This window comes from Magnolia sinica, chromosome 2 (assembly GCF_029962835.1).
Source record: "Magnolia sinica isolate HGM2019 chromosome 2, MsV1, whole genome shotgun sequence".
Lineage (NCBI taxonomy): Eukaryota > Viridiplantae > Streptophyta > Magnoliopsida > Magnoliales > Magnoliaceae > Magnolia > Magnolia sinica.
Genome location: NC_080574.1, coordinates 73,353,649 through 73,374,703, shown reverse-complemented (window position 1 = coordinate 73,374,703; position 21,055 = coordinate 73,353,649). Strand labels below are relative to the sequence as shown.

The 21,055-nt window shown below is 40.5% G+C and overlaps 1 protein-coding gene across 1 annotated transcript in view; it reads right to left on the bottom strand.

Moving 5' to 3' along the window:
* Positions 1 to 4,308, bottom strand: part of LOC131237195 (rac-like GTP-binding protein 5) — a 28,430-nt gene extending 24,122 nt beyond the window's left edge. The window contains exons 1-4 of the mRNA XM_058234864.1: positions 3,895 to 4,308; positions 2,257 to 2,344; positions 2,047 to 2,156; positions 1,855 to 1,918 (exon numbers count right to left, since the gene is read on the bottom strand). Coding sequence (XP_058090847.1) covers positions 1,855 to 1,918; positions 2,047 to 2,156; positions 2,257 to 2,344; positions 3,895 to 3,993 — 361 coding nt within the window. The 5' untranslated portion in view covers positions 3,994 to 4,308. The remainder of the gene's footprint in view (positions 1 to 1,854; positions 1,919 to 2,046; positions 2,157 to 2,256; positions 2,345 to 3,894) is intronic.
* Positions 4,309 to 21,055: the final 16,747 nt, after the last annotated feature.

Below are 21,055 nucleotides of genomic sequence, written 5' to 3'. Positions count from 1 at the left end.
CAACTCACCAGTGATAAAAGGTAGCAAAAGAAGCTATAGTAATTACATGTGAATTTGATTTCTCCCTCAACTATTATAAGGGAATGTGAAAAGCAGCCAAAAAAACCCTTCAATAGCTACAAATGTCTTATTCCCCCGTCTACTTCCTTGTAGCAGATTCCTTGAATCAAGACATGATACCATGAGTTGTTTTCATGAAATATTAAAGATATTTCACCAAGATTCTCTATAAAAAATATAACATGAGACCACAGGATGTTTTCATATAAGTTTCACAAAGGTTCTCCATATAAATAAACACAAGTCGGAAATTAAAATAATAAATTCTTCAACTATGTACATAGCAATTATTGTATGGCAGATCCACTAGCTAAGGACTAAAAATATTCTCTTTGTAGGAGGGACTCCTCTTCATTGCATTGATGGATTCTTCTTTTATGCCCCTTGGGCCTTCTTAATAAAGTTTTGTTGCCATTAAAAGGAACAAGAAGAAGAAGAAGAGAAAACAAAACAACAACAACAACAACAACCAAAAAAAAAAAACCGCTTCAACAATAATATTCTACCACATAGAAAACATACTGTATTGTACGAAATGAGTTACCACGAGTTTAGTGAAATAGCTAGAGATTTCAAATTATAACATCCTATCCATGATAAAAGCATCTCGCAACAGAAAGTTTTCAATGACTTCAAGCTTAAAGAAATAGGATCAAACAAACATATGGTTATGAAGCAAAGCCCAGTGTAACTAATTCAAAAATATACCATTCTCCAACAGGTTTCTTCTCTCATTCTATAGGTCACTGGCAAGGGGACCCTCTTTCCCCTCTCCTTTTCACTATTGTGGCAGGGAGCCTGAATAATGCATAGAATGAGACCTTCCTTCTCTTGGGAACTGATCCATCCTTCCATTCTTCTTACTTCAGCAATTAAGGTATCCATGAATCATCATTATACCATGCACCTGGGTACAAATAGATAATCCAGGCCCTCGCATTCAAGCTTTACAAGTGGTATATATTACAAAGATTTCAGATCTTCTCCCAGGAATGGGCTTGCTCAAGTCAGTTACACTCAATCATTGGGGAGAAAAAGTCAACAACAAGATCTACCTAGAACGTTGATATGACCAGCATTCATCCACATAACAACAGATTTTTCCAAGTCATAGTACTATCACCCTAATCATGTACCTTTTTGGTCTTTATAATCAAAACATGACAATGTAACTCGAAACAATTAGGTTGAGACATCTCTTTTTTTAAAAAAAAATTAGGTTGACATGGAAGATGAGAGAAGGTAAACATTTTTAATGTGACGCTAACGCCTCTAATCTCTAACCTTTGTCTCATAAGGGTCTCAAGTTTTTTGTGATTCCATTAAATAACCCTCTAAGCTGCAGCTATTCATATAAAAATTACAAGTGTAACAACACAAAACATTCAGAAAGCAAAAAAGATTAACTTAAACATGAAGAAACTTTATGAAAATGGAAATAAATCTTTTTTTTCACAGAACAGAACAGTGGAACTACTTCTAGGCCCCAATAGGAGCCATGCAGCAACTGCAATCAGATCAGTTCAACATTAATGAATACTATTGTAGAAATGTGCTCATTGACATAGATAATCCATCCAATAGGTTATACTTTGAAATTTTGATTGGTGCTTAATGGTTAGGCATTTCAATTGCATCATTGCATGGATTAATATTTTTAATAAACATTCAAAATCCAGTTATTTTTGCTCATAAGCAAGCCAAAATTAAAATTGATTGTGAATCAATACACAGTCACACATATGATAACAATGGCATGAATCGAAACTCAAAAAACTATGAGAGAAATCTAACCAAGTTTCGTTCCAACTAGAATTATGGGAACACCAGGCGCATAATGCCTCAGTTCAGGAATCCACTGGAAAGGAAGACAAGTAAAAAATGGAATTTTTAATCAACTGTGAAATTACAAATCAACCAAAAAGTAAGTAGTGCAAGGGAAGAGATATTTTTACAGCTTCAAGGAAAACAAAAACATACTCTTACCTTCTTAGCAACATTTTCATAACTGGCCTTGCTGATGAGAGAGAATGCCAACAGAAAAACATCAGCCCCGCGATAGCTCAAAGGTCGTAATCTATTGTAATCCTCCTGGCCTGTTTCCAAAAAAAAAAAAAAAAAACAACAAAACAACAAAATTGTTCAAATAGAAAAGAGAAAGAAAGACACGGCATCATAGTGAGAGTCATAACTTACCTGCCGTATCCCACAGCCCTAGGTTGACAGTGTTCCCATCAACCACCACATTTGCACTGAAATTGTCGAAAACAGTCGGCACATAATCCTGTTTCCAATCACAACACAAAATAAAATTTGATAAAAGTTATACCATTTCTAATATCCAGTCGAGAGTTTGAAACTCAAAAAAGAATAGGAATTTTCTGCAAACTTGTTTACCAAAATTAAACAAAACACCTTACAAATGGGATTGCTCTTCCCTACCCATATGGTAGAACAAACAGAACCAAAATATGGTAGAGCCCCTTTCCACCAATCCAAACACATGGCAAGAGGAAATGATATGGCACAAGCTGGTAGAACTGGAGTACGGGAGAGACACAACACCTCTCCACCAATACACATGGCAGGGTATGGATGAATTAGGATGTCCATGTAGGGGACCCTTTAAGTAGGCCCCACGGTCACCAATTAGGTAACCCTTGCAACACAATCAGTCACCTTCCAACTGAAGGCAGAAAACAAAAATTGTTAAAGATCGGCATCCAATGGGGACAAGTAAAGAAAAGTGACATGTGATATGTGACTTTTTTAACCATGCACCACCCAATAAGGGCCCACAATTGAGATGGCCTGATTCATACATAACCCTGCAATGGGGAGAAGGGTCTATATCGAATTCACGCTCTTATCACAACTATTGCATCATTATCTAAAGCAACCATTAAAATTTGAAGTTTTCTCCGACATTTCCTGAATCCAGCAGAACTCTTCTTATAAATGAGATTTTTTTAGAACCATCCATATAACCAGAAGATGAGATTTCACTCTCAACCAATTTTCCCAATTCAAATGAAACCTCAAAAATGTGATTCACTCTGAAGCAATTTGCCCGAATCAAAGAAATTCCTTCCAACTGGAACTTCTCAACCACACTTGTTTCCAGTGACCAAACAATTTTCTTAAAAAATGGAATTTTCTTCAAACCCATTTCCCCTTATCAAATAAAACCCCTTAAAAACGACATTTTCCTATCAACCCATTTCCCCAATTCAAATGAAACCTCACTTTACAAATGGGATCCACTCTAAAGCAATTTCCCCAAATCAAAGAAAATCCTTACAATTGGAGAACTTACCTGAACTTCACTCATTCCAATAGGCCAAACAAATCTCTTAAAAATGGAATTTTCTTCAAACCCATTTCCCCATATCAAATGAAAACCTCGCAAAATGAAATTTTCCTCTGAACCCATTTCCCCAAATTAAATGAAACCTTGACAAGCGTTTTTCTTTCTTTCTTTCTTTCTTTCTTTCTTTCCTTTTATTGGTTCCAATTGGGAATCCCTAAAAACAGGATTATTCACCCACACAAAACCATCTGAAACCATTACCCATATTGCCAAACCAAACAGAGGCAATGCAAAACCATTTAAATATAAAAACTAAAAAATAAAAAACCCACTTTCTTCAAAACCAATTTTGAAAATCAAACACCAGGGCCGCAAACACATATCAATGGAAGAAATTATATCCTTCTTCCACGACAATTCACCAAATCAAAATATATGAATGACCCGTCAAAATAAAACAGCAACAATGCAAACTAAATAGAATAACAGAAGCAGAAATTTCAAGAAATCAACAGCCATATTACCGTAGGGAAGGTGTTGCTGGTGTATGAAATAAGCATGCAGGTTTTACCGACGGCGCCGTCTCCGACCGTCACGCACTTTATAAACCTAGAAGCGCTCATTTCCGTCGCAGATCTTCCTCCAATGCCCTAACAAATGACAGAAATGCCCTTCACCTAGCCTCCTTGAAATTCCTCTCCTCCTTTCAACTATACATCTGCTGCCCGAGAAGAAAACCCCAAACAAAACCCCATTCTTCAATAAACACCTCAAAATCCCTAAAAGAAAAGACAGCAATCTTGCAGACAAATGACGAAACCCTAACCCTGGAGAGAGGGATCCTGCGAGGAATCTGAGTCAGAAATGACGACCCATTCCTTTCGTTTTTTTCTTTTTTTTCTTTTCTGGTGTTTTTCTTTTGGATGGAGAGAGAGAGAGAGAAGCGCACCTTCAGCGGGAGAAAAGGCGGTGGAAGCGGTCTCTCTCAACCGACAGCAATGGCAGCTGCACCACCACCTCTCCCTACTCTCCCATTCCACCCAACCAGACAAAGAGGAAAGAAAGCCAATCGTACACATCCGTATCACATGACACTATGCTCCTTAGGGACCGGAATCCTGTACGACACCTGTTTTATGCGGCCCACCATGTTGTATTTGTATAATCCTCTCCGTCCACTACGTTCTTTCCTCGTTCTATGATCTGCAAGGAAAAAACAGATTATCAAAATCCACTACTCAGGTAGGCCGCACCTTAGGGAACAATGGAGATGGGATACCAACCGTAGGTTTTGGTGTGGACTACCATGGTGTGTATCTTTCATCAAACCCATTTAAAAGGTTCAACTCACTTGGATGAAATGAAAAACAAGAATCTCCTGATCCAAAGTGAGGCCGGCCGTACCATGTGTAACCGTCATTAAAGGCTGGGTTGATATTTGTATGTGGTTCAAATAATAGTTATCACCTAATGGACGGACTGAATTTTCATTCGAAACTTGGTGGCCCCACCTAGCTTTGTTTTCCAAGCAGCTGCAAAAATCAGGTCTATCAGACGATTCCTGGCCGCCGCTTGTTAAGTTGGGAACCGTCTCGAGATGGAGAGCAGATTAGGTTCGACTCCGGCCTCACCCAATGGGGCCACCTTGGTGTATGTATTTTGTATCAACGCCGTCCATCCACTTTTTCTTATCGTTTCAAGCCATTATTCCAAAAATGAAGCAAATTCAATTATCAGGTGGACCATAATGTAGGAAACCGTGGTGATTGAATGCCCTACCATTAAAAACTCCTTTGGACATGCCCGAATGTTTCAATGGTGTTTATTTTACCATTGGTATGTACCTGGACCTATTTAGCTCGGTGAGTCTTCGTACTTAGTAATCTTCAATTGGGGGCTTCCTTGACTCTAACACTCAACTTTCACACATTAATGAACAAACAATGAGTGCCTCCTCCTCAGCCATCGGTCGAGAAGCTCCCACTCTAACTAATGCTTCTTTTTACAAAACTGACTTCCATAACGTTCGAGGAGATCTCTGCTTTAGTTAGGCTGAGGTCACTACTGTCGAAGCAATAGTAGCCGAAGCGGCAATTGAGGCCAAGGAGACTGCAGCTGAGATCGAAGAGACCGCAATGACCGACTTCGTCAAAACGACCATGGTCGATATTGCTGAGACCACTCCGGTCAAGATTGTAGAGACAACTCCGACTGACATTAATGTAAAGATGACTCCACTTGATGATAATCATGTCTTTAATAGCGAAGATCTTCCTCCTATAGATGATATCATCTCTTCGTTTGAGAGAGCTTTCACTGGAGAAGCGACTATGGCCGAGTCTCCCTCACCTTCCATCAATCTGCAAGATGTGAAGGCCGAACTCCATGATCTCTTGCAGAAGGGGTTAGCGAGATCTCTTGATGCTGAGTCGGTTGACAAACTCAATCAATTGGTTGAATCGTATCATGTCCATTCCTGGTTCGACCCTACTCTGGCCAACAAGGTATCCGGTCTCCAAGAGCTTCAGAGGCTACTCGAAATGTGCTATCACATCAAGCCTTGTTGTTGACCATCTTGAGACCAAACAAGCCAAGGCCAAGTCCAAGAGAACCTCTACACACACCATCACCCAGGAGCTTGCGACCGAGAACACCGTAATGAAAAATTCCGAGGCCGAACTGGATAACTTGAAAGTCAGGATCACATCTTTAGAGGCGGAGCTGATCGCGCCGAAGCAAGAGTTCGCTGGAAAGCATAGAACACCTTCAACACAAAAAGAGGATTCTCCAAATGGTTGTTACTATTGTTCACAACCCCAAGTGCAGGGTCGCTATATAGTAATAATCTCAGTGAGACCAAGGTCGAATTCACAGGGACTAATCTTGTGCGTATTCTGAAAACAAGTAGAAGAAGAACTAGAAAAAGATGAAAACCTAAATTTGGACGTATAGAGAGTAATTGTGAGAGATTTAATGAAAAACTTAAGAAATTCAAAGGTGGGAAACTAGAGTTTCCAAGGATCCACTTGTAGAGATCAGAGAGATCTATGCTTGATTCAAGTCATACGATTAGAATCGGAGTCTCATTCTATCCAATTGGAAGATATTTCAGTAAAATCAAATCTGAACTTCCTTTGACATAGTTCTCAATGGATGAGAGGTGTGAGAACTGGAAGTGATTCCGTCACAAAACCATGCCCAAGAGACAAGACTAACAACAGGATTTACCAATCTCAAAACCAATCTGAAAGATTTGTGAAAGTTAGGGAGGATTCTATCATCTGACCATGCCCAAGGGACGATGGTGAACAATAGGATTTCCTAAATTCACAATCTCAATACATGAAAAGAACATAATTAAAGCTATCGCAGATCCATTATAATTTGAGTCACAACAAACCATTAAAAACTGAAAGTATTCCTTATAATCGAACTAGAATCAAAGAGAGTTCAATATAAACATGAATCAAAGCAATAGAAACATCCCAATCACGCTACAAGCTTCACCTCTTAGCCACAGCTAAGAGGTTTAGCCAACCATAGACATGATTGAACTAAAGACTCTTAAACAAAACAAAAAGACCAACTAAAGAGGAAGAAGAACTCCCAGACGGCGGCTCACCCTTTTACTCCACTCCCCAAACCCCAGATAATGCCTAGGGGTGCCTCAGGGACCCAAGAAAAGTAACCTTTCAAATCGTCCCTTTCCTAAATCAAAGAGGCTTTCAGCTCTTTATCTGCTCTTAGCTCCTCTGCCCTCTGATATGATTTAGTCCGCCCTTACTCAATTCCTCATCAAATTCAGAATTGCGAGCGGGAAAATGTTCCACTAATTTCATAGATTTACATCCAACTTTTAGAAATCATATTTCATAGATTTAGATCACACCTGTTTTCGTAAGTAATCATAGAACACAAACTGTTGGTGATCAAACCTGAAACTTCACTGGTTCTAACCTTTCGCACCGAGTGAAAATTTCTGGAAACCGTCTCAAATTTACGTAGTCTGCACAAGTTTTGCGTAACCCTCGACTGGTCGTGGGCAGTCCTTGACCGGTCGAAGGTCTCCTTCAACTGGTCGAGCAGAACGGGGATTTTGAGGTTTTACTCGCTGGAGTTCGAGTCAAGACACCTTCGACCGATTGAGCTTCGACCGGTCGAGCAAAGTCTAGGACTAGTGGTGCGTAGGCAGGACTGGTTGAGCCGAGGCTAGGACTAGTCGAGTGTACGTAGGACTTGTCGAGCCGGAGCCAGGACTAGTTGAGGATCACCGAATTTCACTTCAAAACACCAATTTTCTTCATTTTAGACTTGGTTTTCTTGGTTCTTCAGTATGTACATTCTTCATTCTTGGTTTTATCAAATTCATTCTTGACATTGGTGATTCTTGAGCATTAAATCCATGCTTTTAACATCCTTTTCAATCCAAGCTCTCAAATTCACCTTGCAATACAAACATGATTAAAAATAGAACATTAAGCATTATCATGTTTATAAAACCAAGTAATAAATAAGGTCTAATATGCAATATTTGACCCTCAACAGCTATGCACTCCTAGACGGCAAATATCGGTTGACTTTCTTGATTGGCGGCTAAGAAGGACGCTGCGTTACAAGCCACAAAAGGTCAATTAGGGGCAGTTAAAGAATCACTACAACGTTTTACTTCATTAGAATTGTAACTCTGTAATCGTCTCTCTTTATATATAAACGACCCCTGAGCCATTTTTATATCTCATCGCCCCTTTAATTTTTACTCTTGTCGTCTATAACTGATTGCTCACCTGTCCCTAAAAGTTTGGTGGGATGTGGGTTGCTTTCGAACTCTATGCCTTAACTGCTTCATGTCCCTAATTATTCATAACGTGTGACGCTTTTATCGCCACAATCACTCCAGATTGTGGCTGCCAGGAACGCCTATTTAAACACCATCTGATGCCTATTCCATTTTCACATTATCACTTCCTCACAACCTCGCCCTACCTCAATGGATTCCAGTTCTTCCTCCCTTATTGCAGGTGTTGAACGTTATTTGAAGGATATTTTCGAATGGTGTTTAAAAGAATACTTCCATTCCAGCCTATTGTTTAATGTCAATAATTTTGCAATGCGTCCTTCATCCATGGTCGAATCAGATGCAACACTTGGGAAGCTCATCCAGATGTTGAAGCTTCTGTACATTATAGGAGATTGATTTTGCGAATTAACATTTACTAACTAGAAGAACTCTGAGTACCTTCGATAGCAGGCCTCAGCCAAGAAGGAATCTACAGCAAAGAGCATCAATTCAACTAGATGAACTCGGAGTACGAATGACTGCAAAACTAACCTTACTAACCAGATGAACTCGGAGTACTGACGACTGCAGTGCGTTCAAACGCATCAATTCAATTGGACCATGTCGAGGATGTTGTAGTCCTACCGAGCTAAGCTAATGGAGGAATTGAAGGACCAAGAATACGCCTTCTTCGCCAAGGAGATGGATGACCCAGAGGATCTTGCATTTCTGGATGAATAGATCGCCATGTATCAGGCACGGTCGAAGGCAAGCTTCGGTGCCTAGAGAGCAGCCAAGGAAGTGGTTTCTTCGAGCACCCTTCGTGTTGATCAGTTACTCCTCCTCCTGCCACTCATTATTGAAAAAGGGGCCAACTGGGCTTCTTCATAAGAGAAGAATGAAGTAAAAATGCATGCCCTCCTCGAGGAGTTCGAGGGGATGAAGATTTAGGCTGCTCAATCGCTTTTAGGCTTCCTGTTTATGTTTCCTTTTTGTTGCGATGTGGTTGATGACCTGCAGAGCAATGAATAAATTCTGATGCTAATAAAATTGTCTTGTTTTGATTAGGGCATAGGATGTACTTTTCTTTCAATAATGCAATTTAAGTGTTTATCTAAAGTGTCACGCCCCAAACTCGGAAACTGGACTCACAAAATTCCCGATCACCAAATCCAATGTTGACAACCTCCGTAGTACCCTATTCTCGGCTCCCAGCGCCCATACGTCAGATTCTGATCCTGGGATTCTACAAGGAGGATTTTTCAACATACATTTATCTTGTAAGAAGCATAACCACAAGTTTACCTAAATCACAAAGGCAACATCATCATCACATATCCACTAATATAAACAGTTGAATACAGTACTGAAAGGGAAATATACGTATATCGAAAATCAAAGCTCCAGATAGATGGACGGTGAGATATAACACATACCTCATATCAGTCCACAGATGGACGTTTGGATAAAACCCATACCTCATGGTGGGGTCCACACATATGGCCCACCAGTAAAAAGGATGGACGGTATGGATAACAGATGCATCATAGTGGAATCCCACCATCCTAACATGGACGATGTGGATATAAGATACATACATCAATGTGGGGTCCACAGAACCTGCATGTGGGGTCCAGCTAAACTGCTCCCACCGTCATCAGCAACTATATAGTTGTGCATGGTACACTAGCCAATCCGGCTTCTACAGTAGGTGGGTCCCACAAGAGTGGGTTGCATGCTTTGAATCAAGCTGATATCCGTGCTTTCCCTTGTCCAGGCCTGACCATCTGGACAATCTGGATGAAGCACGTCTAGCAGGTGGGGTCCATACAGGCGGACGGCATGGATCAAATACATACGTCATAGGTGGGCCACTAACATCATCATCATCACCAAAAGAAAAGAGAGAGAGAGAGAGAGAGAGAGAGAGAGAGAGGGAATAGAGAGAAAGAGATGTGTGTGTGAGGGAGGAGCTCCGCCACTATGAGCTCCTCTCCAAGTGTTGCAACAGATACATCAAATGGGTCTCACCACAAGTGGGCCATCAAATAAAAATCCCAAGATCACCCACCGTTTCCACTTCTTCTAGGCTCCTTGGACTCCTTAACTCATAGGCTTTCCCTTTGATGGTGGAAGATGAGGATTGAAGGGTAGAGATGAGAGATTAGAGGGGTAGGAAGTGGGCTACACCTAGCTTCTTTCTCTCCTTGGAAAACCTTGGACGGTTGCTCTCTTGTTTGCTTGAGAGTGAAGAGAGAAATGAGAGAGAGGGAGAGTGATGTAAGGAGAGAAGGATGGGTGCGATAGGTGAGTGATGGGTGTACTTGACTTGAGAGTTGACTTTGGTTGAGAGAGGGATGGGTGAGTGATGAATGCGTACTTGACTTGTACATTGATTGATTGATTTGATGGGTTGTAGAGATTCTCTTGGGTTTTACAAATGCGCGGCGTTTTCCTCGAAATAAATGCGGGCCCACAACTCCTAGCCTTGGTATCACATCGGCTCCCGAGATGTGGTGTTGGAACCACGACGACGTCACGGTTGCTAGTGTATAAGTCTCGGGTCGAGTCGACTTAGATCTATGGGATACGATTTAGGGTCATGCACAAACGCTGATTACAGGTCGCGGGTTATCGGAATTCGACGAGGAGGATCGCGAGAGTCTATGGAACGGTACGAACTAGGATGCGGGCCTGACATAAAGGATGCTTGAGGGTAACTTAGCCATCGGTAGAGCTTCTGTGCTACCATATGGCCACGCAGTACTTAGGCATTTTCTTCCTTTCATGCACGCACTGGCTCGGCCCTAGTAACAATACCATATTTTCCAAGGGAATCCTGTTCACAACCCCAAGTGTAGGGTCGCGATGCATTAATAATCTAAGTGAGGCCGAGGTTGAATCCATAGGGACTAATCACGTGTGAGTTCTAAAAGCAATTAGAAGTATAACTATAAGAAGATGTAAATATAAATCTGGGAATAAAGGGAGTAATTATGAGGGATTTAACTAAAACTTGTCAATTTAAAGGTGGGAACTAGGGTTTCCAAGGATCCACTTGTAGGTTCTCAGGATGCTACCTTGCTTGATTCAAGGACACAACTGGAATCAGAGTCCTATCTGGTAAGAAGACATTTTTCAGATCACTGAACTTCTCATGGATCTAATCATCAATGGATGAGAGTTGTGAGGATTTGGAAGTGATTCCATCACCTAACCATGCCCAGGAGACAAGGCAAACAATAGAATTTACCAATCCCATAACCAATCCTAAGAGAATTGTGAAGGTTAGGAAGGATTCCGTCATCCTATCATGCCCAAGGGACGATGGTGAACAACAGGACTGGCTAATTTCACAATCTCAATTCAGGAAAAGAAGATATTCAAAGCAATTGCAGATCTATTGTAATTTGTCACAACAAACCATTAACAACTAAAAATATTCTTTATAATCAAACTAAAATCCAAGAGAGTTCAAGAAAACATGAATCAAAACAAAGCTAATATTCCAATCATGCTACAAGCTTCACCTCTTAACCCTAGCTAAGAGGTTTAGCCAACCATAGACATGATTGGAACTAAAACCCTAAAAGAAAGCATGAAAAACTAAGGAGAAGGGAAGAAGAACTCTTGGGAAGCGGGTCCGCCCTTTTGCTCTGCTCCTCTAAACCCTAGATATCCTAGAAAGACTTAAGAAACCCCTATTTATAGGCAAAGTTCCACAAAATCGGATCAAATTTATGCAGTTCGCATAAACATTGCGTAATCGGTTCGATGTCATCGAAGGGGTTTGAATCCGAAAGTCGCGTCTTTTCTTCTTTCACACTGCGTAAGTCTCTGTGTCATCTAACCATTCTTTGATGTCATCGAGTGAATCTTTGATCCATCAAACAGGTCTTCGAGTCATCGAGAATGTGTCCAAAATAATCCAGCGAGTTGCTTCAATTTCTTCAATAAATTCAATGTCATCAAGCACCTTTCTTCGAGTCATCAAACATGTCTTCGATTGATCAAGAAAAGCACCCAATATGTCTAACAACCAACTCGATTTTTCCTCATAAATTCGATGCCATCGACCAATGTTCGATGTTATCGAATGAATCTTCGATGTCATCGAATAGTTCTCGATGGCACAGTCATTGTGATTTCTGCTCTTGTTCTTTGGACTTCCTTCTCCACTTAATTTTCTTGGATCTTTGGACCTTGAAATCTTCAATCTTGGTCTCTATAGGTTCATTCTTTGCCTTGGTTACTTTTGAGCACTAAATCCATGCTTTTAGCATTCTTTTCAATCCAAGCCCTTAAATTCACCTTACAACACAAACAGCATTTTGCTAGTCTCGAGCCATATTAAGAAATATTATATTTTTAAAATTAAGAAATAAATGGGGGATAATATGCAATATTTGACCCTCAACACAGCTCCCAACCAGCATTTTGCTAGTCTCGAGCAAAATATGCGAAAATAATCTTCAATTTCAAGTTCAAAACCTCTTTCAGAAAAAAAATCTTTTGTGCAATCAAGTATGAATGAGTAGGGACAAGACAAGAAGGTGAGATTTTGAAAACTTAGAGCCGAATCAAACATGCAATTGATCAAGTATATTACTTAAATCAGAATATAAATTTAAATATCAAGTTTTCCAATGTATGTCAACTTACTTCCCATGGGAGTACTAGTGTTTCATAATGTTAGTCATGTTAGTCATATCAAAATAAGTCGAAAACTCAAGTACTGATTCTGAATATACTCCCTTTTTCTTCTTTTTTCAGTTTTCGATTTTTTTTTATTTATCGACGACTACTTTTATTCTTCTTTTTTTTAGACAATTCATCTTTTTAAGAGACCTTTTTCATTCGTCTCAGCTTTATTGTCATTTTTTTTCATTTTCATGGCCTTTTTGTCGATTTCCTATTTTTTACTGGTTTTTCATCTTTTAAGGTAGATAAAATTCTCCAGACTCGATTCTCAACATCTATCAATGATTCACATACTAACAATTAGAAACCCCAGCATATCCCAAGGAAGCAACTTGAACGTGTTTTGTGATTTAAATTAACATGATATACAAATTTCCTCTTAATCGTTCAAGATCCTTAGGTGATAATTTACTTAAATGGTCAAGCTCCAACAATTTGAAATCCAATCTCTCATCTCATCATACTCAAAGCATTCTTAATTACATAATTTCTTGCCTTTCAAATAGAGTTCAACTCAAAATATTGAAAAATTTTCAAAACTTTTCCTCAAAATTGAGAAAAACACTAATTAGGTTATCTAATCTCCCACACCCCCCACAAAAAAATTACATTGTCCTCAATGTATAAGAAAGAAGCATGTAATACAAATGAAGCAATGAAAAGGAAAGAGTATGTGTGGAAAGATAAGACCTAGAAGAAGGAAATTTGAAGCTTTTTTACAGATCTCAGCATAAAATGGGTTACCACAAAACAAAACTCAATAGAGTATAAGCAAACTATTCTAAAGGACATAAGGCAAACTATCCTAAACATAACATGAAAGTAATAAATATAAACTAGGAAACAAGGAAAAACTACTCAATCATGCAACAAGGTTCCTCCTCCGGCCAGTATCTTGATAAATTCCTTAGTAGGTTTCTCTACAAGATCATCCAAAAGCCCCTTTTGCAATAGGCTCGGATGCCCTAGAGCATGAATTTCCAGAGAAATTTATAGACCTCAGGATAAGGTTTCCTTTTAATCTCATGAGGTCTCCAAAGTATATATGATTCACCTACAAAAGATAATTTCTCAATATTAGTAGGCTGAGGTGCATGAAAGACCATAAACAATTGAATAACAAAAGGGTTATTCTCTGTGGTCCCTTTAAAATCCAAGGTTATAGGCTCCGGTTCAGAATCTATCTCCTCCACCTATAATGGTAAGATTTTAGTGTTGGTGGAAGGAGTAACATCAACTTCGTGGCTAATATGATTATTTGAATTCGCAAAGTGTGTCAGGCAGACATCCAGAGATTCAAGAGTTTTCGTTAAAAGAGACTCATCATCTTCAAATGTATCTATCAAGTTCATCTCATGGGTCAGGTCCTCATCCTCTTGTGGCTTGTGCAAATAAAACACGTTGAATTCTACCATCATATTCTCGAAAGATATTTTCATAACTCCATTCCGGCAATTTATGATGGCATTAGCAGTGGCCAGGAATGGCCGACCTAATATGATCAGAATTTGAGCGCCCATATTTGAAGCCGAGTGTGTGTCCAAGAAGATGAAATCTACTGGCTAGTAGAATTTATCGACTTGGACCAACACATCTTCTATCTTACCTCTTGGTATTCTAATCGAGCGATCGGCTAGTTGTAGTGTTATTTTGGTATGTTTCAACTCACTGAGGCCTAACAGTTCATATACCGAGTATGGTATCAGACTAACACTTGCCCCAAGGTCTAAAAGTGAATTATTAACCTTTAAGTCTCCAATCACACATGAGATCGTAGGACTTTTAGGATCCTTATATTTTGGGAGAGTGTTTCAATTGATTATGACGCTCACCTGTTCAGTCAAAAGCGCTTCTTTGTGTACGCTTAGCTTCCGCTTTCCCCCACACAGATCTTTTAGGAATTTGGAGTAAGATGGGAACTATTTAATTTCATCCAACAAGGGGGTGTTGATCTTGACTTGTTGAAAAACCTCTAGAATATCACTTAGCCTTTTTGATGTGATGAGACATTGGGGAAATGGGGCCACGAGTTTGTATCCCTGCAATGGCTCTTTGTCATTTGGAGCATTGTTAGATTCACCACCATCCTTTGAATTTTTGGATTCTGTCATGCCCCAAACTCAGAAATCGGGCTCACAAAACTTCTGATCGCCGAATTCGGTGCCAACAGCCTCTATAGTACCCCATTCTCGGCTCCCAATGCCTATACACTAGATTCTGATCTTGAGATTCTACAAGGAAGATTTTTTTCCAACGTACATTTATCTCGTAAGAAGCATAACCACAAGTTTACTCGAATCACAAAGGCAACAACATCATCACATATCCACTAATATAAATATTTGAATAAAAGTGCTAAAAGGGAAATACATATATTGAAAACCAAAGCTCCAGTAGACAGCTGCACACTCCAAGCTCAACGCTACTGCGACCTAACACCACTTGCATGCATCTATCATGTATAAGCTTATAGAAAGCTTAAAGGGTGGTGTAAGTGTGTGTGATGCACGTGCCAAGCATGTAGATATTAGAGTAAGCAAAAATACTGGCAATCTATAAATCGTACAATATCAGAGCAATGTAGAAACATGCTAGTAAGCCAAATATCACATACTGAAGAAGCAATGTAATATACAAATCCTGACGAGTCCACGAATACTGTCAACCTCAACAAGACTATACAATATGGAAGCATAAACCAAATGCTATGTGCTGAGGATGCAATGTAATATGTAGTGCGAATGAAACGACAAAGCTGGGGTGTGAAGTCAGGATGATAATATGTGGTATCACAGGCTATGAGGTCCATCACAAGAGACTTCTATCCAAACCAGTCCCATACCTAAATTTGGATAGCCAGACTCAATGTGGTAAACTCCTGATTTTAGATTAGTCACGCGCCATAACTGAAATCCTGACTATTGCAAATGTACACAACAAGTAGTTACGCACCACCAGCCCGAGTGGATAGTGAATGAATGAATGAATGAGAAAAATGTTGAGTATGTAACTCCTACTCAATAAGTCCACATATCAGTACTGTACATCTCTGGGATCATCACCAAGGTCTAGTAAACTCTACACGCGATCGCTGCCCACTGGACATGCAACCATGCAAGTGGAAGAGACCTCACTATCCGCCTGACCAGTAATCAGCCAATATCTACTCGGTACGTCGATAGTGGACCCATTTACGAGCTAGTCAAACTAAGCCTAGCTATGCCCCCTACCCTCGGGCGGGTAAGGCCACACCCCCTTTAAACTAATCACGACACAGTGAGGGATGTGGCCTACTTGTATTTGGCACTCGGGCGCTCATGTATCCACTCGGTCTACATGTTGGGGTGTCTTCTGTCCATGGAGGGACTTTCACCCAGGGACATCTATGGCACCCCATGTAGAAAAAGATTTTCGGTGTCCCATCTGGCCATCCACGATATGCCTGTGGAGGCCACAGCCCTGATGTCGCTAGGGCGTATAGTAGTCATATCCCAAAATGCGAGATGCATGAGTCATACAGTCCAATCATGCATCAATCCTGCGTATACCGTGCGCTCGTGTGGGATGACTCCGCCTATCAGGGAGTCCCATGAACACTTGCTTAATGACATATATAATGGTCAATCACAACTCATAACAAACATGCAGATTATGCATATGGGCATGTATCATGATGTTATGCTGTCACATACTCATAATCAGTATTGATAACCGGCATCGATAATCGGCCTCGACAATCAACCTCAATATCCAGCCTCGATAATCGACCTCGATATTTGGCCTCGATAATCGGCCTCGACAGTCGGCCTAACAAAGGGCCTAAGGGAAGGTCACAATGTGGACATTTAACCATCATCGCCCATCAATGTGGAAGGTGGGCCTCAGGATGGGCCACAAATACATCGAGGTGGGCCTCATGGTTGGGCCACAAATACATCGAGGTGGGCCGTATCACACACAATGGGCCGCATCACATCATAATGGGCCCTTCACAGCCAGCAGGTGGGCCCTGTACATATGGTAGGTGGCCCACCCCAACAGATGAACGACAAAGTTAAAACACATATACCACAGTGGCTTCCTATAACACCCTGTACTTCTCAGTACTCGGGTGTAACCGTGTAATGTAACTTAGTATAAATACAATCCTAGATTACGTGTGAACATTTACCTTCATTCCATCCTAAATCCAACCATCAAAAGTAATCCCCATCCATAAATCAAAACGTCCATTTTAGAGGTCAAAGCGACCCACAGCATATGTCAAATAACCTGAGCGATGATTGCACAAATCAAATCATCTATTCGAAGGATTAGTTATTACACATCTTTAAATAGTCACAAGGCCTTAAACCAAGGGTTTGACCATCGGATGATCATTGGACAATTGAGATCGGATTATTAAACGGAAATCTAGAAATTTGACACTTAAACCAACCATCAAAACCGCCTAATGTGAACTAGGAATGGCCCTGATCTTAGATCCTCTCAACAACCCAGTAACAAGGGCCCAATACTAAGAAATATTCTATTTTCCTTTAAATGCGCCTTAGGATTACTAACTTAAGATCGAGAATAGAAAGAAATAGCCCAATCGAAATGATCAACCCTCATCTAGGACAAATTAGCAAGTAGGACCCCTTACAAGGATAAGGATAGTTTGATCTTCAGTCCAGAATGGTTAATAAACCTAGTACGAGGAACGTACAGCTCAGATTTCACCCACTAATAATCAGGACCCACGATAACCTACAATTAAGGATCCTAAACTCTAAAAAGGTTAGATACTTAACCACCTGAAACTACCAATTTTAAACCATAGCCATTAGAGGACCTCCTAAGATGAATGGATGGTGTTGATTGAATTAAATATTGATGTGGACCCCACAACAGATTTGTGTGTGTGCACAGATAATGTGCACACGCCATGCACAACACCTAAGTATCGGGTCAAAGGATCGTTGACCCGATAAAAACTAGAAATTCCAGTGAATTTTAAATAAACTCTCCCGCCCTCCTCGCGTTCAAACAGACCAGTCGTTTGTTGCTGATAATGGCCCACCATCAGGGACCTTTTCCATGATCTGGACCGTCCATCGGGATCGTGGTGTCCCACCTACCTTGACCATTGGAAACCCACGATTGAAAGTCGCCTGCGCCAGCTTGATTAACGATCGATCAGGCATTGCTTGAGGAAGGCACTGACGAGGAGAGTAGATCCACGTGCACTGCTTCTCTAGTAGATCTAACCGTTGGAAGTCGTCGGATGGAAGCCACGTACGTAGAGAAATCCCAATCAACCTTACTATTTCTGAAAATATACCCCTACCCGTCGGAAAGTGGAAGGAATCTTTCCTTATTAAGGAAAGATGAATCCCGGCCGATCGTTATTCTCTAGAAGCTTCTTCCAAGCAAATCCAGGATGTTGAGATTAGGTTGCCCAAAAATCTCGTAGAGAAACCGAGATTTCGGTGAGATGCCGCGTCGGCACGAGTCACTGCCTCTCCCAGATTAGAGACGTAACCAACGGTCCATACTCGCCGTTGGGTGGACCACACATGCCTATTGAGCCCCATATGAACCTGTTGAACGTGCTAGATTGATAGATTACTCGCTCATTACAAAAACACCATGATCAACGGGTCATCTTCCCCAATCAGACCATGAGCGATGCACTTCGGGCGGATGTTCTTTTCTTGATCCAAGACGTTCATCACATAGGCCACCCCACCTAAAGTCTATCAGGGATGACTACAAAGACCCGTGCACATGTCCAGACGATTAGGGGGTGACCGATGATGGCTTTATTAGCATCTCTTTCATTAAGAGTGCGCTAATCCTTATGATTAGCCGCAGAAACGTCTAGAAGAGGAATGACTATAAAAGGCCGGGAATTAGGGCGTCTTCTAAGGAAAGCTAAGATAGGAAATAGAAAGAGAGAGGAGAAAGATAGAAATAGGGAAGGAATGTGGATCGGCTACTGGTGAGTTGTAGATCTCTGTTACAACTCAACCGAACCACACCAGATAGCGAGTCAAGCAGGACTGACTCGTCCATTGCTGAGAGAAAGGAAGGATAAAGAGAGAGAAGGATGGGTGTCTCAGAGAGGGGAGAAGGCTCCAGTAGTCAGCCCGACTGAGTTTTCAAAACTCTAGGCAATCGGAGCCATCGACCGAGTCGCGTTCGAGAGATCAGCTCTGTTAGGCTCATCTCGAGTCACACTCCATCCTCGTCTACCCATCCCAAACCCATTTTCAATGTTCAAACCACGCCCCTAATCAGGTAACCTCATCGGTTTTTCCTCTGTTATTGTTGTATTCCACCCAACTCGACTGACGGTCTCTGCATCCACTCCCAACTCAGTCGTGAGCTGGCACTACTCAGATCTACACTTCAGGGTGAAAACCCTGATTTACATCAGAGAAGGAGATTGGTTTGACTTAACATAACCGCACCATCGAGCATCACAAACCGATCTCAGTCATTGCTATAGTATCACCCCCAACTCATCGAAAGAATCGACTGAGCCTAGTCATTACTGAGTTATAAACTCATCTCTGTTTCAGGAAAAGCTCTGACTCAGATCAAACCTAAGCAGTCCGTCCCAGTCCCTCTATTCCATTAGGTAATCTGAAATCCACCCCAACTATTTACAAAAGACACTGCATTCCACTCGGTAGTGACTCACTAAACCTTGTGACAACTTGTTCAAGTATTACCTGAAATCACTTACCTTATAGAATATTCTTATTTCAAACAAATTCAAAACAATTAAGTAATTGATAAGGGCTATGTGGTTAATAGCCCTTCATATGAATAATAACTAGAAATCTAACCTACACCACTTGACTCGTTCAGGACTCTTGAACTCACCTTCTAAGGACTCCAAGTCAAGGGAAACATCCACCTAAGGTGAGGGATATCCCACTTGGCTTCCTCAATTCATGAAATTCTAAGATAGTTTGAACCTAAACGTATAATAACATTATGGGTGTGAATGGTAATTATGTCTCTTCCAATTTTAATTGATGATCATGCCCCTAATCCATCTTATAAGAATTGTGTTACACTCATTATGCTACACTTAAAATTGCTTATATCCATGTACACTCCCACTAGTTATATTATGAGGTAAGAGATCTTGTTTCAATTTGAAGAATGAATTGCTACATTTCCCATATCCATGTTAGAATAGTCTTAGAATATCAAACATAGTAAGTTAGTCCTTAGTTTCTTATTTGGATGAAATATATGCAAACTATTATATTAACTTCTATAATTCATGTTATACAATTGTCCTAACAACTGTGTTTGGGAGTTAGCCTTGCACTCTCTATATTTTCCTAAGTAATGGTTTGATTGGTACCTAGCCTTGTTAGAGGAGAAAAGAGACATGATGCTTCCTTTACTTTTATCTCACAAGTTGTACAAAGAATGCCAAGGGTGGACTACTACCTCACTTAAGAAGGGTAATGGACTTGTTATTAATTTAGAATGCATGAAATGTCTCATGTTTAAATGCTAGATATCCTATTTAAAGACCACCAGTCTTGATCATGCTTATGAGATTAATCTCGTTAATACTATGGAATGTGCATGAGCATCATGGTACATGACATTCACACATGACATATGACCTTTTTTGAGTGCTCAATGTAAGCCACACTCTGTTCGAATTACTAAAAGTTTTAACACTTTAGTTTAACTCACAGAATCTGTGTATTTGGGTCACTTTGGGCACTTTTCGTTACATGAGGCTTTTCCGGGATTAGACACTCCTCGGGTGTACCCCGTGTATTTTTCTAAGAGATATCCTTGGGTGCACTCACCTGCATGGTCTTTTCTGGGTGGCTAGTTCTCCTTGGGCGTACCTATGAGTATTTTTCTGGGTGACTAGTTCTCCTTGGACGACCCTTTATTTTGACTGCTGGATGTGCATCCCCAGACTGCGACTTGAACATACATTCATACATCCATACATTTATGTTGGAGCTCATATTATTTTCATTATGATGTACCATGTTGGTTGAAAATATTTTGGAATAAATTGATATGCATGAATCCTTGTGGGAAATTCCCACTGAGTTTTCATTGACCCAATTGTGCGGTTGCACCAAATAGACACAGATATGATAAACAGGTGGAGAACCCTATGACGATATTCCAGGGATGGCTGAGTAGGAGTTCGGCAAGGAGGGCCTCTATGC